General features: G+C 28.5%; 1 protein-coding gene across 6 annotated transcripts; it reads right to left on the reverse strand.

Annotated features, from left to right (window-relative positions):
- Positions 1-263: 263 nt before the first annotated feature.
- On the reverse strand, positions 264-24,434 carry smo (smoothened, frizzled class receptor). 6 transcript variants are annotated; one of them, XM_016074155.2, is made up of 13 exons: positions 24,295-24,434; positions 20,396-20,650; positions 18,360-18,590; positions 17,008-17,217; positions 15,087-15,259; positions 14,788-14,998; positions 13,891-14,014; positions 10,586-10,678; positions 10,328-10,436; positions 7,501-7,692; positions 4,402-4,532; positions 3,213-3,356; positions 264-1,580 (listed from the first exon to the last, which is right to left on the reverse strand). In XM_016074155.2, exons 2-13 carry the CDS (start codon positions 20,636-20,638, stop codon positions 388-390), a joined length of 3,054 nt encoding a protein of 1,017 aa, XP_015929641.2. In that variant the 5' UTR covers positions 20,639-20,650; positions 24,295-24,434; the 3' UTR covers positions 264-387.

Below are 24,434 nucleotides of genomic sequence, written 5' to 3' on the forward strand. Positions count from 1 at the left end.
GTTATAACATCATTATAGCCAATTAACAGAGATTATAAATTCAAGCCAAAATTTCTGGTAATTCTTAATAAAAGTTTTAAATGGCATTTTCACAACTTTTATAGTCCAGTCATGTATCATACACAAAAGAAAAAAATTCATAGTGGAAATATGACATATAAAATATGATAACAGTTATACCAGGGCAAGAAATTTCAATTCTAAAGATGTTATAAAAAGATATTTTAACTTACCAATCATGAAAAATATTAAACTTTTTAAAAAAAAATGTAATATGAAAAACTTTTGGTTACCGAAACCATAAAAGAATGTTGGAACTTGAAAATCAAAAAACATACTTATTACAAACAATAATAATATAAAATCAAAATAAGGTTGTCAAAGGTGTCAACTGCCTCCTGCAGGCATGTCAACAAAAACATCGTTATCTTCTTCAGAGTTTATCGTTTCAGAGTTAACAGTCTCAGAATTAAACGTTTCAGAATTGGCATTTTCAGTATTAATAAACTCAGCCTCGTTCACGTCATCCAAAGACACGGCAGGAGAAGGCGGAGGGGCAGAGTTGTGAGACTTCCTCCCCGAGCACGGCCTAGAGGTCTGCGTCGCACTCTCGTCTGCTTTGAGCCTCTGCAAAAACTGAGTCTTGGCACAGGTTTGAGATTCCAGCACTGGCTTTGTTGCCTTTGCCTCCTCTTTTTGCGCTTTGGCTAGTAACTGAGCTTGTAAGCGCTCTTGCATCAATCGCTGAGTGGTAAGCACCTGAGATTCGTCGTAGGAACGCATTCCCGTGTCTGTATACTCGCTGTCCGACAAAACTATTGGAAAATAGCTAGGCTCCTCACTGGCACTATCAGCCCTCGGATGTAGGGGTATCAAACTAGGTTGATACTGATTGGGTAGTGAGTCTATGCTCTGATAAGCGGCGTAAGTCATATAAGGTAAACTGTATGCGGGAAAAGTGAAATTGCTAGCACCCGGATATCTCTGATACATACCATTGATGGGATTGTAGCCCATAAAGTTTGAAGCAATGTTATTCATCACATCATAGCCTTGTGTAAATAGTGGTCTGATCATCCCAGGCAACGGAGTTGGCATACCTGAAGCAATAGGAACAGGAGTGAATCTTTGGCCGACGGAGTTACCCACGGCAGAAGGTGCATTAAGGCAATCCAGGCGGTGGGAAAAATCCGTCATTCCATGCATGAATGGAGGTGGATTCAATGCAGCCGGTTGAATGAGGTTCCTGTGCCTGGGCTGTGGCAATACAGCTGCAGATATCAAAGGTGTCTCGGCAATAACAGGCCCTCCTCCCAAATCACTCGTACTAGTTGATTTAGGAATTTTATTCATTCTGGCAACAGCCAATAAAGAGCTCTGAAGAGAAGTATCGCTCCCACGTCTGCTTCCCGGGTACCATGGTGCGACACGATTAGCTTTTAAGAAACGTTCCCTTTCTTTTCTGGTTTTGCGTCTTTGTCTCGAAACTTGTTCTTGAAAATCTCTTTCACTTATTTGCATGCTGAGAGAGTCTGGATTAGGTTGATTGAAGGAGTCCATCGATATATAACGACTGACATCTAAAAAATGAAGGAGAAAAATAAAGGTGGTTTTATTTGACAAATTTGCAACCTAAAACCTACATAAGAATACATATTTAAAAACAATCAGGGAAAAAAAAAATTTAAATTTTCACGCATGGAAACACGATTGTACTTGGAACCGATAGACGGAGATCAGTTTGGTTAAATCCAGTTGAATGTGAGATTATCAAAATAATGCCATAGATTGTATAGTGTTTATATATAAAAAAGTGTTGTGATTTAAGTAGCAATTTAATTGCATATTCTAACTAATTCAAACACAACCCTAATATATTGGCAATGTATAAAACTATAAAATATATAAAAATAGTAATTTTTTTGGTATAAATAAATGTATGTCCAAGTTGATCACAATGAGTCCAAAAGTTTATATGAATTTTAAATAATTTTAAGGACTGTTTCCAGGTTTAACAAAGTTTTCAATCACAGTAAAAACCATGGTATGTACCCTGTCCAAAATTATCTTCAAATGTCAAAACTTTTTCTGCAAACTTTCCAAAAATCTTCAGTCTATTGCGTGATTTTATAGAAATCCTTATCTTTAAAGTTCATATTTAATTTTTAAAAAAAAAGAAGAATTTAATTAAAAATAGTTTTATCCGTTATATCTTGAACTGTACAAGACAAGTTATTGTAGTGTAATTTTAAGTGAATAATGCTAAACAGTTACAAAAATGGTAAAAACTATAACATCCAATCATAGTTTTGATAACAAATATGAATTTATTTAAAAAAAAAGAAATAGTTGATTTTGTTTTAAGTATTCAAAAGTATTATGAACATAAGTTTCATATTTATTTGCGTTTATCCAATATGTCTTCAATGTAATTATACATTTTAAAATTTTACTAATATTATATTCACTACAGCAAATTTTACAATTTCAGTTGTTAATTAGACAAATATTAAAAATAATTATCAATAAAACCTTGAAATATTACAGTTAGATATTTATTTTTTAATTGCTGTGTGTTGTCAAATCTTGGAGATAAAAGTGCTTTAACTGTTTATTTTATTAGAGGTTTTGTACAATTTAATAAAATTTTTAATACAACTTTTACTACAAATTTTTAATACAATTTCAATTTCATTCAAGCATTAACTTTGTTCCATAAAATATTGATTTACTTATACTAAGAATATTTATTACAGTTAATTTACTTCGAAATAAACCTTTGTATTACGAGATGATATTTAAAAAAAAAACATTACATCTTTCCAAACATTATATTCTTTTTCCATAAACTTCTTGATAAGGAAAATAAATGTTTCATTTGAAAAGCACAAGTTTGGTACTTTTTGGTGTGATATTTGAAAGTATTTATTTCTTACAAATATATTGCTAAGTTGACTGATAAAAATAATTTATCTAAAACCTTAATGGTCATATAAACACTACTATAATTGCCATTACATTACCATCAATGTGTCTAAATACTTGGGCATGAAACCCTCTATTGGTAAACCAGCTGTACAAGTGGCCCTTCACTCAAAGATTGTGAACTCTATACTTTAAATTACTAATAAAGGTGAAAGAGAATTTTCAATGAAACTTTTTTTTCCCTGGAGTATAGCTTTCGCCTGAAGAAGAAAAAATCTTTAATATACCTGATGCAGATGAATAATGCCTTGGGATGATTCCGGGAGGGACATGCGTCACAGCATTCCTTCGCATCAATAAACGAGGAAAGGCCATTGCCCATGAGGTAGAAATGTCATGGGATGCCACACTACTCAAGTCCATTTGCAATCCTAGGGGGAAGAAAAAATATCAACTTCATGGCAAGTTAAAAGTTAGATTTAAGAAAATAATAGCAGGCAGTAAGCACCTGTTAAGCACACAATGTAGTATGTTATCGACACATAGGTGCTATCTTGGAACTATACAGTATTTAAAGCAAAAGTGAATTAACAACTTAAGGTAAACTTTATGTGCTTCTCAAATTTATTAAGAACGATTTCCCGAATGCCATGGAATATATAATTCAATAATTCTAAATCAAATTTATTAAATTAATAATAAAATGTCAAAGCATAAAACTTACTACCACTTTGAATATTCAAGATAAATCTCCCGATAAATCGACGTTTTTTGACAGGTATGTCAATGTATTCAGTATCAGTGATAGCAGGTAGTATCAAGAGTCCAGTTCATAATTTTGCTCATTCTATATTTTCTTCAAAATGTCAAGAAAAAGAATTTAACTTTTTTAATAACTTATTTGCTTGATAATTTATTTGTTTATTTGTATTCAGCAAATATTTTAGTTAATAAAATAGTAAATATACTTAACCTTTCAAAATGTTAAAAAAAAATTCCCATTTGGAATTACATAATTTTACAAATTTTTTTTAACTTTCTGAAATAAATCAAAAAGTTTTAAGAAAGACAAGATTTTTTAAAATATTATGAAGTTAATTGCACAATATTCAACAATTATTCTAAATATAGACACCCATAGTTTTTCCCCTTTTTGTTATTCCTTTTCATATGCATTATTTGTGATCATTTGTGAGCAATAGCATTTTATTTTGGAAAATACAGTAATATTAAAATCAATACTCAAATATCTTAAATTTTCAAAAGTTCAGAATTTACGGATTCTCACATATTCCAGAGCTTTAAGTTATACATTTTTCAAGTGAATCATGAACCACATTTTCATCAGTTGACTTGACTTCAAATTTTAACTAACACAGTTTTAATTTAATTTTATTGATGTCTAAAAGATTTATATTCATTTAGTTAGCGGAAGAGCTGAAGTGGAAGCATCGAATATTAAGCAAACACACTCACCAAGTGGATCAGCATTTTCACTGATGAAGGCAAAATTTCCTTGATTAATTTCTCTTCTATTTTGAAAACCTTGGGCAATGAGCTTGTGCTTCTTCATGGTCGTAGCATTTGCCTCAGCTGGGGCACAAAGGCTGACAAATAAGACAGAAAATGTATGAATGGAAAGTCCATAGCTGCCAACATTGGTTTTCAAAAAAAAGGAAGAAATTAAAAGCTGTAAAATGTCAACATATTTTTTCTCCAGAAAACACAATTAAATTTAAAGACAATTAAGAACACTTAGGAACATTAATTTTAATTATTTTTCAAACTTTGATATGTGCACAATTTGGCTTTCTTTAAAAAAATTTCATCAAATGTTACATTGTAGCAATTTTGATTTTTACAAAAATAATCAGCTTATATTTTCTCTAGCATCTCATCACAAGAGATGACCTAAACTGAGTTCCTGTTTTTTTAACCTGACTGAACACACGTTCACATTCTGCATTTGAATGTGAAAAAGATAACACAGATAACATAAGTTTAGAAATGCTTTTATATTTATATTGGCCCATTTCATTCTTCAGTTCTCCAATAAAAACCCATTGACTGTCCATTCTATCTTCTTTCACTGCTTCGAAACTTTTTTCAATTTGCAATTGGTACAGTTCTTGTTGCAATTTATCAATTATTACATGTTTCTCTTCACCAGTGTTTGCTAACATCACGGGAAATCTTTGAATAAAACATTTAATGTCAGCAAAAGAAGCATCCTGAATCTTTTGAAGATCTGCAACACTTGCATAGCACGAAATTTCATTTTCGAAAGGAAATTTTAATCTCATACAGAGCAGAAGTATTTCCCAACAGATTTGAAAAACTTCTCTTTTTCAGAAGCTGGAAGATTTTCTACAATATCTGAAGCATAGTTACCAACAACGCAATTTCTCGTATGATTGCCGATGTTGTAGTTCTAGCGCATCCATAACTTTTGGCAATTTTTGAATCTGGGAACATTTTTCAGAATAATTGCCCTGCATGATCAGAACAGCTGAGTGGTAAATAATGTTTCACAATGAATGCAGTGAATAAACATTCAGCTTTAGTAACGGCATTCTCGTGTGATGCGTTACTTTTTGCAAATAAATCAATGCTTTGACTGTTTTCAACTGCGATCTAATTATCTTTGTGTTTTTTAGTTTTAGCTAAAGTAAAAATGTCGTTGTGACCACCATGCGATATAGAAAAATCCGATCGGCAAGGAACACAAAAAGCATGAGTTAAACTTTTAGAAGATTTCTGAATGAAATAAAACTCTTTCAAATAACTCTCTTTATAATGCTGATAATAATAAGATTTTTTAGACATGATAAATTCAAAAATAATCGTAAACTAAAAAGATGAAAAAACGTAGATTAAGAAGCAAAAAAACGCACGTTATTTCTTCACGATAGTAAACATTTGCTCCGTTGCCAGATGCCGTCAACTGAATTAGTTTTTAAAAAAAATCTTTTGTGTTTGATAGCCGAGTGAAACGTTTTCTCCCCGATCAATATTTAGAGAGCGTTCTCACCGCCAATCAGATTCGGAAACGCAGCTGTGCTTCCGAGTGTGTTTCAACTTCTGCGTTGTAACTTTGATTTTTCTCCTTGTTCGAGCACGTGCAGAGAAGGTGCAAGAATATGATTCCTGCTCTAAAAAATGTGTTCGGGTAAAAATTTGGATCGTGTATCTGTTGTAAAAAGTATTAAATAAAATGGGGAAATTTTTTTTCAAAATCGAGGAAAATCGTAAGATTAAAATAAAAAACCGGAAGGCAGAAGTTTCGATAAAAAAAAAAAATGGAAATCTATCGGTTAAACCGGAAGAGTTGATAGCTATTGAAAGTCCTATTAACAAATCAAACCAAAACAAATAAAATAGCTCGGATGCAACAGAACCAAATGCTCATCCGTATCGAATTTAAAAACAACAAATTTTTATTATTATTTTACATTGTTGAAATACTTTAAATTTGCAAAGCACTTGAAAATTTGTTAAGGGTATGAACTTATACTGTTTTAGCTGTGTTTTTATTCCTGCACTGCACATTTACATTCATTTCATATTTCATTCCACATTCATTGATAAAAATAAAAACTTTTTTTTCATAAGAAACTTTCTACAAAATAAGTACTCCTCAATTCAATTGATCAAACAATTAAAAAATCTCTCAATGCTTTTTTCCATTATATATTTTAAATTTATCTTTCTTCTACATAGCTCGGCTATTGCACCAATTGGGAAAAAATGACAATTCAAAGTTTTTTTCGTGTTTATTAAAACTACGTATCTCTATAATACAATGTGTTTCAATAAATGTAGTTTCATTTTTTTCCCTTCATAATCTAACTCTGATATTGAGCAAAATTTCAAAAGAATGATTTCAACTAAAATGTTTAAATAGTATTTAAATTAAACTGTACGTAATAAAGCAATTTTTTTAGTAAAATATTAATTTAAATAAAAAATTTAACTAGTATTTAAGCTGCACATAATAAATAGCTATTTTTTTTAAAAAAAATAACTAATTTACAACCATATTAATGTTTTAGAATGTTTGTAAATGTTAATCAAAAAAAATTTAGGATTTTTAAAAAACGAATCAGATGGGGTGAATTTCAGGCAAAGATTATTTTAAATGAACCCTTTAGTATTTACTATAGTAATTGAGAAATGCTTCAAAAGAAATAAACATTAACAATATCAATTGTTTTTTAATAGTTTAGAATTTCCAATCTTTGAAAAAGTGGCTGATTGTTTTCAAAAACAGCCAATGTTAAAGTCGCTAGCCAGTCACAAAATTTCTTAGTATTGCCCATTAAAGGTGGTCTGGAAAGCTTAAAATTACTTACACCCAATGCTTTAAGAATTTCTAGAATTATTTATCATGATTCTTCCATTTGGAAAATACTTTCAATACACAGTAAAATTGTTTTGAATTTGGAAACATATTATGAAAATGACGTTACTTGCATGATTTGTGTAAAATCAGGAATTGTTATGAAAAATAAGAAAAGTTGGCAACCATCAAATTAGATAAAAATTAAAGAGAAAAATAAATTAAGAAGGAATTACCGATAGAAGAAACTTTTCCACGTTTCCAAGGTGTACCTATTCAGAATGTATAGAGATATCATCAAACCAAAGATTGGAATGCACAGCATATGAAGATGATACATGTGGGCATTTGGTTTATGCTTAAGAACACATCTAGGAATTGATGGATCTTCCATAACATAAGCTTGAGCCGAATACATAGCAAGGCACCTATTTAAATAATATTCATTGGGTTACGACTCTTAAATAAAATAAACAGAACCTAATATTTAAGTTGCAAGTATAATATTTAATCTTTACTTTGAACATTGTGCATCATTTTTTTATTACCCTTAAGACAAAAATTCTAAAATTATATGTTTCCACTGGTGATTTCAAAACATCCTGTATAAAAGGACTACATACTGTCCAATATGTTTTATGCAATAAATTTGTAATCTACCCAGTGATTCCTTTTTTTTCCCATCTTTTTTTTAATGAGAATTTTCAGTTTAAATATCTCAAAACAATTTTGATGTAAGTTTATTGAATTTGTTTTAGTTGATTAAAATTTTGCATTGTTGCTTAACAACTGGGCTATTTCAACAATCTACTTTAAATGCTTCCAAGAAACTTTAAAATGTTAATAATATTTAAAAAAAATACTTCAAACAAACTTTCTCATATATATGCAAACATAATTCGCATATCAGCATTAACATGAGTAAAAATAAGACAGGTTGTCTAACAATTCTCTCAACATTAAAAACTGTTCTTAAATTAACAGTTCATTCTCTAGTTACACAGTTAAGAAAATTAGAGCATGCATTCCTTTTATTTATTTTCGGCTTAAGAATATATAAAAAAAGAAAACTATAATACTAAAATTAAAGAAAAAAAATTTAAAAATCAAGGAAAATTTGGTAACATAAAAAAATAATATGCGCACATCAATATGTTTATAATTTAAATCGATACTCTTACAAGGAAATTATGTATCTGTAAAACACCTATTGAAACGAAGCCAAGATAAGTTTAAAGAGCATTGTCAAAAACATAGGCTGTGGTAAAAATTTGAAATAACTACAGCTCCAGGTTCAAGATATGATGTTCGAAATATTTACTTTTATTACGAATAAAATAAATTTAAAAAAAAAAAAAAAACAGATCACAGATGATTTGCATGTTTTTGTGGCGCAACAGTTGACTTATCCACTTAGCGATGGAAAGATCAGCAGTTCTAACCCCACTTGGTATTATTAAATTATAGTTATAATTCTTAATAGGTAAAATAAAAAATTATGATTAATATAAAAAATATTTAATTCAAAATTAAAAAATTTAACCTTTTATACTTTAATTTTTTTTAGAAAAATTATTTGTCAATAAAATTTTATTTTTCAGTTAAAATATATAAGCTATTCAAGAAAAAGTTTTTGTAATTTAAATACTTTTAAATAAATTTTAACTAATTTTTTTAACAAAAATAAATAATTTAAACTTTTTTTAAATTAAGTAAACATGCAAACAAAATATTACACTTGTTAAGAAGATAGAAAAAGAAATAAATAAGAAAAAAAAGAAAGAAAAAAAAAGAAAGAAAAAAATACTTATAATTAAAGTACTTAATTTTAGTACTTAATTAATAGCTTAAAGAAAGTACATGATACTTTTGTTTTAATGCTTCTTATTGGGATGAGAAGTATATTTAAAAGCTTATAGTAAGCTTTTTTAACATTAACAAAAGGTTTGATCTATGATATCACTGCTTTGAAAAATATTCAAATAAACATAAATTAATAACAGTAACTTAGAAAATTTATTTAAAACAGATTATACTGTTAAATGAATTTATAATCATTAATATAAATGTAAAAAGAAACGTAATTGTAAAGTTAACAGTAATCTAATAACACAGTAACCAAATAAAACAGCAATTTAATTGATAAAACTTGCAAGTTTACAAAAATTAAATAGTGAATGATTTTAAATAAGACACGTTTCAAAATATAGAATCTTAATCTCTATAACACCAATTGATTTAAAGTTCTATTTGATCAGGCTTTTTACATTTTGAAAAGTGTAATTACTGTGGCGGAGTAACTACATAGCTGCCAACATGGATAGGACACAATACAGTAGATATTACAAAAAAATACAAATTTCATGATAAATGTACTAAATATTTTACATATGGGGAATTTTAAGGATTTTAATAGTCATCAAGATAGAAAAACCTGCAATATTTTTCAGCTATGATTGACATCAAATGAACTTCAAAATTATATTATGTTTACTCATAATTTTGAATAGTAATAGGCATTTAATTTATCAAAGATAGTTAAGACTTTTTAATTAATTTAAAAAGCTACTTCTGAAAAAAAAATCTGAAGATTTTAGAACAAAAAAAGTTTTCAACTGATTTCTATAAATGAGGCTCGCTTCATCAAAAATTTAAGTATCCAAGCAAACAATCTGGGCAAAAATGCTATTTCAATAGGGATTTTTACAAAACTTACGCAATTTTAGGGAATTTTCCAAAAATATAAAAAAACCAGGAGAATTTTTATTAAACCAGTAGACCAGGAGAAACTGGCAGAATCCAGTACAGTAGGCAGCTATGTAATTATGTTTTTTTAACATTTGTAATTATGTTTTTTTAATGTATATATTTTTAACCGCGCTTATGTTCTTTTAAAAAAACATAATTACTATGTAATTATGTTTTTTTAAAAATAATTAAAAAAACAGGAAAATAATAAAAAGACAGAGAATTAAAGATACAAGGAGGAATTCCATGCCTATAATTGATATGTGCATATTACAGTAAATAACATAAACAAATATTTAAAAAAAAAATACCCACACAAGATGATCTTTAAGACTTTCACTCCATACATTACGATAATTGAACTCATATACATGACAACACAAAGTAATTAAAAACACACCCACAACACAAACAGCAGATAAACCTAAAAATTGGGGGGAAAAGGGAAAATTTAAAAATAAAATAAAATTTTCATTAACTAACAACATGCATTTCAAACAAAAATTTAAAAGCAAATTAAACAAAATAAAAAGGGTTTAACAATAATAAGGTAAAGTGAGTTAATTTACTTACACACTTGAAACATCATACGGCAAATCTTTTCTTTATAACCTTCATTGGTAATTTCTTCACTGTAAAGTCTTATTTTTATCAGCTTGTATAAAGCTAAAATTAAAGGCAAAAAATTAAAAACAACAATGTAGTATAATAACCTGGTATAATATTGTGGAAAAAAAACTTTGGTGAGATAGGACCTGATGGTGATTACACTTCAAAACTATAGTGGAACCTGGCCTACTAGTGGATGGTAGAGATTTTAATCTATATAAAAGCACTTTCCTATTTTNAATTAAAAAACTTTTTCAGCAAATACTCAATCAAATAATAAAAAATAAGAAGTATAATTGATAGCAATTTGTTGCAGAGAGTAGTCTTCAGATAAATGAGTAGCAAACTTTTTTTTGAAAAAATTAAGGACTTCGAAAAATTAAGGACCTTAAAATAGGATGATTGTTTATCATCGAATATACCACCAGTGACAGTTCTTAAAAACATCAACAAATAAAAAACAATTTTATTATAACGCATGTACTGATATAATTGCATTAATTAACAGGGTTCGCCAAAGTAGGATCAGGTAATTTTTGCAAACCCGGGTTGGTGTTTTTTTAATATTTTCAGATTGTTAAGGATTAAAAAGTGACACCTATAAAAATAAACTGTATTTCATTTTTAATGATTTCATTGCAAGTGAATTGTAAAATTAAGTGCAGAAATTAAGATTTGCAATTTTTTTCATATTATTAAAAAAAAAAGAGTAAATCTAGGAAAAACATTGAAAAATTATTAAGACAAGTTCTTATATTTCTTTGCTAGAAACGCACCTCATATTCAGTTGTGTGCCAATCATGCTAAATATTCAGTTATGCCAAAAAAATTCTTTATTTTCGATTAATAAAATGTTTCATTTATAAGGATATACATTAAAAGAATTAATACTGAAAAGTTGAATTAAAGTTATGCATGAGAGTAGTTTTCTTAATTACGTCATGTTAAATTAAGTCCTATTTCAAGTAATAAGAGGCCACACTAATATCTAAACACCTTAAATCATTCCACTTTTTTTTTATTAGACTTAAAATAATTTTTTTTCTTTTTTAATTTTTGCGCTAAATATTTTTATGAAAATTTTTTAAGAATAAAAATACAATTATACTTGAGAAGATTTATAATTTTGAAACAAATATGATTTTTATATTAGTTGTCGGTGAAACATATAAATAAAAGGGTCTAAAACGTTTTTTCAAAGGTATCAACTCATTCCTATGGGCAGAAAATTGGTGAAATTCCTTAATTAACAAATACTGATAAATTATTTATATCTTCATCATTTATAGATATATACTTGTAATATTTCGTTATCATTCTTAATATTATTCTCCAGTATTATTATAATTTGATATTTAATTTTTATAGCAAATTTAAAATTTGAAACTGAAAGTGATATTCTTTAATTATAAAGTAATCCTGTAATATCACCTTATCAGGTAACATTTTGTAAAAAAACATCGAAAAATTTTATGAAGAACGTATTGAAAACGGTATATAATTTAACCATTCTGAAATTATTACTAAGCAGCAAATGTGTCATACTTACTCTTATGATGAGTTTTACATAAAATTATTACCAGCAAAAACTGTTATTAGGAATTAACTGTACATAATATTACTAAGCAATATGCCGAAAAACAAACTAATTTCAAAACCATAAATTGAATAGAAATTTAAAAAGAAAAAAAAAACAGTATATTAAGTTTCAATGTTAGCTGAATAAAATAATTATTAAAATCTAAGTTTGAATTTTATTCTAATAGACATTAGTAACAAAAAATTTGGGATCTTTAATTGAGTAGATTTAAATTTTTATGTAACAATTTGCTTATCCTTAGGAAAAATAATAGCATAGCAATCTAATATCAACAAAACAAGTTATATATAGTTACCAAATATTTAACTTTCTTGTTAGAAGCAAATCATACATTCTTATTTAGTACTTAGTAATAAAAATGCTAAGTAGTTTTGGAAAAAACTGGGGTTTTCATCTAAACCCTGATAAGCTGCAAGTTTTTGATGATAAACCTAGGTGGGCTGGGATGTTTAAAACTCTGTTTATTACAGATCTGTTTAATTTCTAGTGCAATCTTGAATTTTAAAAAATGCTACTGCTTTCTATAAATTTACGTTTACTTATTACACATTGAAATGTTATACAAATTTATTTAATTCTTCAAGATTTTTAGAAATAGTTTTTGTTATGGATTCAAGCTCAAAATTTTTTTTTTTTTATACTTCTTTTTTAGAGATTTACTATGTTCCTATAAACAGATGCGTTACTAGTAGAACTAAATTTCTTGAATTCTGTTGTTTTTGAAGGTCAGTGTGTATCTTCTTAGGTACCTTAGAACTGCCCCCCCCCCCAAAAAAAGCATGATATTTTGCATGTGCAGTATCTCCCTTGTCCCCATTGTATTATTTTCCTTTAAAATGCTCCACTCTCCTCATATCATTCTAGGCAAAAGGAAGAATATATTAACGATAGAGCCAATAGATTAATGAAAGGACGTGCTTTTTTTCCTATGCCTGTTCCTCATTCACACACATCCCTTTCTGTCTTTCTAAAATGCTCTTACCCTCGATGCATGGTCTCATTCAAGGTGATAAAAGAACGACTTTTTTAAAAATATTTCGTAAGACTGAAAAAATTATTCCCATCAAGTAGTGATGAAAAATTAAGGACTTTTAAAAACCTTGTTCCAAAATTAAGTACTTTTAAGGGCCCTTATTCTCCAAAATAAAAATTAAGCAGCTTTTAAGGACAGTGGGAACCTTGCAAAAGTTTTCCATATCATTATTTAAAAACATTTCCACTAAGTTTTCCAAAAGTTTCAAATTTTACAATGACACACAAGCTTAAATGAAAAAACAAAACAAAAAACAATCCTACAACGTAATTTTGACATAGGTATGTCATAATTACGAAGTTTCGCCATCAAGAATAATACAAAAATCCGAGCAACCAAGATTGACTGTCTGTTAATCACAGAAAATCAGAGCAATTGTCTTGATGTGAATGGTTTTGTTCAATTGTTTTTCTAGTCAAAAGCATCATTTGTTGACAAATTTTGTAACTAATATTTAAACTTAATAAGAATAATTGCCAGTTTCCTAAGCAAAAATGAAGCAAATGTTACATTTCTAACAGTGCCCATTTTCTTTAACTAATTTTTTAATTTGAGACGCAACATAATAATACATAGCACAACACAAAATAAATAATGCAACTTAAGAAAGCATTAAGCAACACAAAAACAACTTACTTAATGCTAAGAAGCATCCTCCAACAACAAAGGTAAAGCACACTGGGGCAAGAACATAACCCTTGCGAAGATCAGCATTGGAATAACCAACAAAGCAAATTCCACTCATGGAATCACTATCAACCTAGGACATTATTAATAATAAGATTAGAAAATAAACGGAACCTTTATTTTTACTTTACAATATTATTTCATAGCCAACATAAAAGTGAAAAATCAAGTAGAATGAAATATAAATTTCATGTTAATTATTGCATGATATCTAAAATATTTTAGAATTGGGAAATATTAGGGATTTTTATTATCTATCAAATATAAAAAATTTATCACACTAATAACTATAAATTTAAATAATTGCCTGGAATATTTTCAATTCATAATAAACATCAAATTGTGTTAATTCTTTTTAAGTTAATTTAAAAAAGAAAAACGTAGAATTAATTACAATAAATGAGATTTTCTTAATGCTTAGCAGTAATGCAAAGACACAGAGCTCAAAAACTCTCAAATTTTTAACATGCTTGGGCACTCATGTTAATCAACAAAACAAAAGTTCAAATAAAACCTTTACATGCCCAAATATTTCTTTTTTTTTTTGGAATTTATAAAAATTTATGAATGTACCAACTATACAGCCATCGAAAAAACTAACAATGACAATGTTATATCTAATAATAGAAACAACAGTGTCTACTAATTTATCTTTCATTATAAGCTTAAATCGGAAGTATTAAGTATTATTAACAAAGAAGTGTTAGGCACATATTTTTTTTTTCTAAAAAAAATGTATGATGCTTACTACAAGTGCGAAGAGGGTAAGATTTCATTAAATTAAAATTTAAATGGTAATGAAAATATTTATTCTATTTAAAAATAATAAAAAAATTGTAGTCTTACAGCATTGGTAGAAAATATTGCCACTGTAAGGAAAAATGGTATTAACCAAGCACACAAGTGAACATAGAAGGTTCTTTTATCCAATTTCAATCGAGCAGACTTTTCAGAAACTGTAGCATACCAAGCATACGTTAAAATGACAAACCAAAAACAAGCAGCCATTGAGAAAGAATATATCAGAAAAAACTGTAAAGCACACATATTAAAAGACCTAAAAAAGAAAACAAAGAAAATATGTCAAAAGAAAATCACATATTACAATAATCTTTTTTTTTTTTAAACCAAAAACTAAAATTTACTTAGGCTGTTCTTGTTGAACTGTACCATCCTCAGCACAAATTATATTTTCTCTCGTCCCTCCAAAAAACTGAAGCAAAATTCCAAAGGACACGATAGTCCAGCAAAAATTCAAATAGAAATAGATTTTCTGAGGATACTTGTCAGTTGACTGCCAATTTATAAAAAAAGTTATCTGAAAAAAAATCATATTTAGTATAAAAAAACTTACTAATAACGAAAATATTATGCTGATTATCTAAAAAGAACTATTCTAATAAAAAAATAATTAATAGAAAGTTATGTGACACATAGAGTTGGGCAAGAAATGCCTGAGTTCTAATTAAGACCAAATCAAAATGCTCAACTTTGATGTTTAGTTGCATTTCTGAGGAACTTCTCTCAATTAATATTCAAGAACTTTTTTTGGTATCTTGGAATTGCAACATTGACTATTTCCGTACTTTAGGATTATCCCGTCGACCATTTTCGTACTTTGAGATTATACCTTTGACCATTTTCATACTTTGGGATTATCCCGACGACCATTTTCGCTAAACCCAATATTATCGTTAAAAGAAGCTTTTGCGCTAAGAACCGCAAATTTTATTACTTTGTTTTATCATTTTTTATTTTGTTTCATCAAATTTTAGCATTTTTTTACTTTGTTTTGATTCTCTTTACTACACTTTTTAATTATATATTTTTACACTTAACCTTTTTTGGGTTCTTTTTTTTTTATTATTTGATAAATTTAATGAGTTTAGAATTTATTTTGAAAATTGCTTTTCATTATGATGGTGCCAAAGGATTTGTGATTTTTTTAGAGCTTTGACAGGTCGACAGGATAATCCCAAAGTATCATTTTAACTCTTTCAAACAACTATAAAACAGGTTGTTTTTAAATTTAACATTTGATTTTAATCATTTGAACTTAGCAAAACTCAAACAAAAATAGAAGCGAATCAATTTTCATGAATTAATTTTCTTGAGAATAGAAAAGCTCTGTTCATCGCAAATAATTATAATTTCCTAAACAGCAACAATTCATAACCATTATGTTACCGTGAATGACCAAAATCAAGAGAATGTGAACTTTCACTGGTAAATGTCAACAATCACATAGTCGCTTTGATGAATGTCTAAAATATTTGTTATATCCGATTTGATATGAATTTATTCGTAAATATAATTATATTTATTCAATATTTTAATATCTGCAGAGAATAGGTTAGGAGAAAAATCAGTGTTCGGAGTACCGGTTAAATGCATACTGGGCAATGGCACTTGACCTTAGAAAAAAATTTATGTAAGGCATACGGGGCAGTGTCATTGAAACTTAAATAAATATCAGTGTAGGTTATAAGGGGCAAATGCTTACCAAGTAGTGGCACTTAAGAGGACGATGTACTACAGAAGAAACTTTTTGTCACAAATTCTCATTCACCTCCATAACTAATGTAAAGTATAGAAAAAGTGAGTTCAGACAAACCAAGAGTTAGTCATGAAGTTTTAAATACTAAAGAGAACATTTAAAATATTCAAATGAATATAAATTATGAGAAGATAATTTCAGATTGAGCAATGGAGAAGTTCTCTTCCGATAATTTGCTTGCATTTTGATATTTTGAATTTTTTTTCAGCGATTGAAACTTTAGGGTTGCCTGATCACACTTTTTCTTTCTTTGAAATTAGCAATGGAGGTGAAATCAAATTTTGCGGTGAAATGTTTCTACCGTGGTATGGCGTCCTCTTAACTAGACCTAGTATATATTTTGAACATTTACCAAAGCAACTATGTGGTCCAACGGTGGAAGTCAACAACCACAAATTTCGGTTATTCTCAGTAACAATTATTAGTAAATTACTTAAACATTTTTATTTCTAAGCAATACTTTATTCTATGGTCACATTTATCCACAGTTGTAAGTAAGAATTACTTACCACATTAAAGAGGGTGATTGCAAAGCTTACTGAAGAATAAATAGACAGCCATTTGTGTAGATAGGCATGTTCTTTTTCCGTGTACAAAGGATTCTGGCATGGCACTCCACAACCTTCAATATTGTACACCCATTTAACAGGATTATCAGTCTCGATTAAAGGTGGCATGCATTTGGAGGTGATGTTAAATTTTATTTCTTGCAGTGGGTTCTACAGAGAAAATATTTAAACAAAATCTAGAGCAAAACCAAGTATGTATTTGAGTCAAAAATGTAAAACAAATGAAAAAACTTTTAAGTAAATATTTAAAAACATAATACAATTTAAAAACTAAAATTTAATACTAAACACTTAAAACAGTGTTCTCCCTAAGTGTTTTTAGAAGGGCGGTCCATCCTCCCCTTAAAAACATTGAACTTTTATTCTTATTCCAATTTAAAAAAATTAACAAACTATTTAAATAATAATTACACAATGGTAAAATTATTTTTGTTTAAAGGTTTAATTCTGATTACTATTACAGATATTTATTTTGTCAGGATTATTTTCAACTGGTTAAATTTTTAAAAGTTTCACTTTTTAGGGGGGGGGGTATATTGATGAATTTTTTAAGTGATTTTAAAATTAGTTTTTAAACAATTTTTTCTTTTAAAAAAAGCATTTTTAAATATTTATTTTGTCATAATATTCAGTTTGAATTACAGAAAAAAGCTTTCAAGTTGCTTATCAATAATCATTCCCTTTTTAGTTTACTTTTTTTGAAAAAAAAATTGAGCAGTGATTCTGTTTTATCATGTCTTAATTTTTTTTTAAATGAACTACACATTTTTCTCTTGTTTTGATAATAAGTGAGAGTTCCTTTTTGAAATATATACAAAAAATAGTATCAGAGGGTAATTTAAAAATTGTTGAGGATAACATTTTGTTATTACATAATATAAAACATTTGACAAATTTTTACAGTGTTAAGTGAGCACTCTTTCAAAATTTAAAGTGCCCTATTCTGTGAGGAAATGCCCGGCCCTTTTTTACTCCCAGGGAGAACTCTGCTGAAAATAAACATGTTATTTCGAATTTAAATTAATACTAAATATTTTCTGAGAAATAACATTTTGTTTCAACTTTTCTATCAGATAGAGAGCAGAAAAAACTTAATTTTTCCTTCTAGTAAATTTATTATTATAGTAACCAGTATTATTTGTATAAAAAATAAATTTACAAGTTTAGGATGTTTACAGAATTAATTCCTATATCTATGTAAATAAAAGGAAAAAGTTAAACCAGTGAAAAAGAATAATTAAATTAATATTTTGTTCACAAATTTAATTTTAAATAAAGGCAATTGTTTATACCCGACAATGAGGAGGAAATGACTTCTTATTTTCACACTTCAAAAATGGTGGCCAACCTTGCTCCAGATCAACCAATTTGCAAGGACCTCGTGTGATGCGACACATCTCCTGGGAAGGAAGAAAAAGAGATTCGTTCTCACACTTTGGCATGTAAACGGCACACAAAAGAGGTTGAACAACTGCCCAACATCTTGGAACTGCTTGCAATCCTTGCCAGAAAGCAAGATTATCCTATAAAAAGTTGTAAAGTAATTAAAATATCGCACGAGAGAGAAAAATAACACTTGATTAAAAGAAAATAGCTAAAAATATTTTAAAACAAAGAAAGCAAAATGTATTGATTCAGTTGATTTCATGATACTAGACTTTGAATTTACCAATTGATTATAAATATTTATTCATTGTTAATAAATGAGACATTATTAGTTAAAAACAATATTAAAAAAATGAATAGAGCCAGTCTTATAAAATAACAAAAATTTGCTATTAAATGTAAAGGGAGTAGAAATTATATCTTGTACAAAGTTAATCTGTGCTCATTTTCACTGGTCTGCTTCTATGTCTTAATGAGATTTCCCATGTTTAACTCTTAAATTAAAAATTTATAAAACAAAGACAATATTAAAGAAAATGAAATAACTAAAAATGCAAAAGAAGCTTTATATAAACTTTTATTAACATTAAGTGAAAAATCACAGAGAAAGCATAAAAAGTATTCACAATTATGATGAATTGTACTATTTTGTGACAGAACTGCTATCAAACCAAATCAGGAAGTTTTTACATTTGATTGACAGTAATTGGTTACTGCTCTGGAGCATACCAGTGATAATTGATATTGTTAATTGATGATGATTCAAAATTCTGTAGGAATCCTGAATCACCATTAATTTTGATCCCTGTAAGTTTATAGTTATTTTTCTTCCAATAAAATTAATAATTTCGTAATAAATTGCTATTTGGAAGAAGAAGAAAAAAAGACATCAGAGATAATCAAAATCTGGATCTATGAGTGAGAAATTGAAAAAGTTATATCAAACTGAGAATGTAAGGAAAAATAAGAAAAACTCAAACACACAATTTTTAAAAAAAAAAATTTAAATGAAATGTTGTATAACATTAATGCTAATTTTAACAATCAACTATTAGGTGAAACTATAGTTTAAGAGCTCAGTAATAAAAGGTACCATGCGTCAATCTTAAAGCTTTATATTTTCATAGTTAGAAATTAAGATTTTTTTTTCCCCTTTCTGCCCTATCTTTAAATAAAGTGGTTCTATGAGAAAAGATATTTTGTAAATAGATTTCTGATAAATTTTACAGAGAAAAATTTCTAAATTATGTAAAAATTTCACTAGGCACTTTCTTCCAATGAGTTTTTAAATTGTTTTTAATACTACATAAATTTTCACAATCAAAGCAAAAATCTATACTTATCCAATTGACCATTTTCGTACTTTAGGATTATCGTGTCGACCATTTTCACCAAACCCCAATATTATCACCAATGGATAGCTTCTGCACCGATTACTGCACATTTTATCATAATTACTATGTAATCCTTGACTATGCGAGTTAGTTTTCATTAGCGTGTTGAAATATACTGTTTATTTTACTCTGCCGCAAAATGATTAGAACTTTTGCCTAGCACCAAAGAGAGTGCAGTAGCATATTTTAAAGAGTATGGCATTATTCCTTCTAAGGAAATGTGTGTAAATTATTTAAAAAAAAAATTTATAAAATAATATCAAAAATTATTTTTAAAAAAAATTATTAAAAAAATAGAGGTTTTTACTGCGTTGCGTTTCTTTTCATTAACTTTTTTATCACATATTTTTACACCTACACTTCTTCGTTATTATTATTTGATAAATTTAATGTGCTTAGAATGTTTATTTAGGAAATTGCCTTTCATTATGATGGCGCCAAAGGATTTGCGCAATTTTCCGAACATAGACAGGTTGATGAAATAATCCCAAAGTAACCAAAAATCATATAAATAAAGTTTTGAGCCATGTATTTTGCCATAAACTTACAAAAATCTCCAAACGTGAATCAGAATCCTCTGCAAGATCTATGGAAGTATGGGAATATGGTAATGGTGTACCAAAACAAGTTAAATTCTGAAAAGGAACACAGGTAGCTTTCTGGAAACATGCTCCAGGATTTTCATAATAACTTTTGTGAGCAAGCTTGGCAAGTTTATTAGAGTGACTCGTGATGCTAGCAGAGGAAAATTTGAGTTCCCAAGAAAGGAAAACAAGTAGTAGAAGAAACATATTGACAGAAACCTATTGAAAACATAAAATTTGTCAATTCAAATAATAATTAGACACTTAGTATAAATACAAACTTACTTATTAAAATAGAAGTCAGAAGTAATAAACAACAGAATTTTTAATCAGAAGTAATAAACAGAGTTTTTAGAGTAGGGAGATTTCCTTATAGCGATCTGTGGCAGAATAATTGCCAAATCTTCGCTGATGCTAAAATTTCTAATGCTCTTGTTTAAAAGTAGTTTCAGAAAATATATAAAAAATATGAATACAAGTCTTGTCTTAAGCAACTTGCGCGACAGTGGTCTGTGAGAAACTTTAAAAAAAAAAAAAATCTTGAAAAGGGAGCAACTCAAAAGGTATAACTCGCTTTCACCCTCAGGCAAACATCTACATGTTTTTTTTATAAAAAATTTTCTGCAAGTTTAAAGTCTATTTGGCACTTTGGCAATTGCAGTTGGCACAACAGATCACGATACAGAAATTATCCCTTTAGAGTATTTGATTTTTTTCTTTGAGATAATATTTAAGTGCTTATCAGATTCCCCAATTATTGAAGAGATCAAATCAGAGTATTCAAGGAATCAATTTTGTTAACTTGGATTTTAAGGAATTTTTATATCCGAAAGAAAAAACTATGAAAAAATAGTTGGAGCACAACCAAATTACTTTTTTTTAAATTCAAAATATTCATGTTTAGAATTATTGGACAGAATTATTGTAAATTATTGTTCAGACAATTTTATCAATAATCTAAGGCGGAAACCCTTAAAATTGGATGATAGTTTTAATGTACAGTATACTCTGGATATCTCAAAGTTGAAGGGACGTTAAAAAAGTTTCGAGATAGCAAGTTTTCGAGATAACAAGTTCAGAACTAAATGTATTCTAAAAAGTAGAAATATGTTTGTAATGATAGTAGACTATAAGTCTAAATAAAACAATGATAATTTTATTTCTAAAAGTAAGACAAAAATGATTTTGCATTACATATAAAAGAATTGGTGAACAATAAACTTACTTTGTGATTTTTCCAAAACAAAATTCAATTTCTATTTCAAAAAAAATTTGACACAACAAGGTTTTGAGAAGAAACTCTTCTGCATAAGAATTCAAATTAGCAATAGGTGGAAATGCAATGCCGAGGGGGAAAATATTTTTTCGACAGTACAAGGTTTTAGAGATATCGAAGTTAGAGGAATCGAGAGTGTATTGTAATTGATTTCCCACTTTAAAAAGATTAGGAGAGGATCAGAGCTCTGAAGAAGGTAAGGTGTGGTAATTTTTTTGAATGGGTGGACAACAAGAGGCACAGAATAACTGAAAAAGGATGTGCAACACACAGTGGCTTGAAAACCATCTTTACTGATTACAAGGAAGTTCATTCAAAAAGGTTGTCAGATTCTCTTTCAGTTGTGAATCGAATGCACAGATCAAAGAATTTAGAGTCTTGAGTTTCCTTAATCGTTGATTGATTTTCATTCAATAAAACAAAACAGACATCAGCAAAAAAGTAATAGAATTCAAACTATTGGAGTTCAAAATAATGCATGTAGATATCATTTTGTCTGGAACAAAATGGATTACCCATAGCCAAGCCAAAGAATATATAATGTGAGAAGAAGTTTAGCTTCTCCGATACGTAGAAGTTTAGCTTCTCCGAAGAGGGGCCAGCAAGGTCTCTCTGTATGACAAGAAAATCGTCAAAGGGTTTTGAGCCGACGCATGCGCACATCTTTCATCCATCATAGCATCTCTAAATTTGCTTAACAACAAATTTTTTGAAATCTTTAAAGTGACATCTTTAAGTGAGCGATATCTATTTAAATTATACGCCTGTGTTAAAATAATAAATTATATTTATTTTTAATGAATTCGTCACAAGTAAATATTTTTCTTGTTTAATAAGTAAACCTTTTTCAAAACCATATAAGTCTGTAAAGAACAAAAGCAGACAGGGTTTGAGCATAGAGTTGAAATACGGGGAATACTACTATCTCAACTCTATGGATTTGAGTCACTTTTCATTAGCTGTTTACACGAGGGAGGAAAGACACGGTGAAAGGTGTTTGTTAAGAGCGGAGAGGAATGGGGTTGCTTACGGGGTATGGACGGAGGGACCCTCTGTAACTAGGCAGGTTGTTTTCCAAGCAATACTTCCACACCTCGATGGAGGTAACTGTTGCCTTCGGAACAATTTTACATGGGGCCCTATGAGAGCTCGCCTTCTTCTCCTAATATATATTCTTTGGCCAAGCTATCTGCAATCCTGTAAAACCAGTTATAAGAAATAGAGATATTCAGAGTACGAGTTCATCAATTTGATTTGACATATTGTACAATTTCATATACTTGAAGTTAATAAAATTATGAATATGATATATTATGAAGTTAATGAAATAATGAATTTCGCTCAGTTGTTTCTGATGGCACAATAATTCGCCTTCGACAGGTATATTGGTGAACAGGATATTGACATCAACAGAATTTTGGTGCAATTAAATGTGTAGAAGTTATATTTAAGAAGAGATAAAAACATTGTAATAATATATTTCAGGGTTTTTGACCCATCCACAGAGAAAAAAAAACATTAAAAAACACCCATTTGAGCCCGGATTTTATTGGAGAAAAAAAAAACAATAAAACCTGAGCTCAAATGGGGTTTTTATGAAAATAATCAAAATAGATTAAAAAAGAATAAAGAGAAATAGATAAATTTTAAGGGATTTCATATTTATCTTAAATATATTGATTCTGGAATTTTCAAATCCAAACTAATACTTTAAAAAGAAATTCTTAAAACTACTAAGAAATTGTTATTTAACAATTTTGTGCAAACAGTAGTTCTGGTCTGCAAAAGGCTTTAGGAACTAAAAATTGAAGCTATAACTTATGAATATTTAAGAGAATAAATAATACAGCATATTTCTCTATCCCCAATATTATGATTCATTTCTACTTAGGGAAAAAATTAATTTAAGAGTCTTTTATTAATACCAGCATGAAAGGATGGCACTACATTAAAACTTTGTTTTAATTCATAGTTTTAATTATTATTTTCGTATAAGCTTTCCTTTTATTAAATTTGTTCTCTTTTGAATTAAACATTAAATCTAAAAAGTGTTATATATCTTAAAAAACCCAAAATAGCCCAATAAAACCCACTCGGTTTGGTTTTTTTTTTTAAAAAAAAACTCTTTTGTTTTTAAACCCTGGTATCTAGTGAGTTTATAAAAAGTACTGACTGGGTTGGAAACGATGGATTATAAATAACTGCAATTTTTCAAGTCTTTTACATGAACGCAGTTTAGACAAAGGTTACTATTTATAGAAAAAAAATTTTTTTAGAGAATGACAACTTTATTTCATATTAAAAATAATCAACATTGACAAACCCTGGTTGTAAGTAGTTAACATTTACAAAATAAAATAAAAATCATGCAAATTATAGCAATGAAAAGAACATTTCCATTTCAGATAGCGGTCAGAAATATTTCTGAACCCAGGGTCCTGGCATACTATTAAGACGGCCCTGTACGGAAATCTTCCCATTCAACATCAAGGAGCAGGGGTTATCATAAAAATATTGACACAACTTATTTTTAATCAGCAATCTTCCGTTTGATGATAGAAAGTATGAAATTTATGAGTTATATTACCACTTATACCCTCAGTCTCATCAACCATGCTGTTTACATTTGAAAATAAATAAACTTTAAAGAAAGCAAAAAGAGCAACACAAATTTTTCTACATACGGTCACGGTTAAAAATATGTAGGAAGAGCATTGCTTAAAAACG

This window comes from Parasteatoda tepidariorum, chromosome 5 (genome assembly GCF_043381705.1).
Source record: "Parasteatoda tepidariorum isolate YZ-2023 chromosome 5, CAS_Ptep_4.0, whole genome shotgun sequence".
Classification (NCBI taxonomy): domain Eukaryota; kingdom Metazoa; phylum Arthropoda; class Arachnida; order Araneae; family Theridiidae; genus Parasteatoda; species Parasteatoda tepidariorum.

Excerpts from the sequence above, each read along its gene's own strand:
- smo (XM_016074153.3), bottom strand. The coding sequence starts at position 24,194 with ATGTTGAATGGGAAGATTTCCGTACAGGGCCGTCTTAATAGTATGCCA. Across the intron at positions 10,437-10,585 it reads CCGTATGATGTTTCAAGTGT|GTTTATCTGCTGTTTGTGTT; the intron begins GTAAGTAAATTA and ends CCCAATTTTTAG. Across the intron at positions 1,581-3,212 it reads GCATTATTCATCTGCATCAG|ATGTCAGTCGTTATATATCG; the intron begins GTATATTAAAGA and ends TTCATTTTTTAG.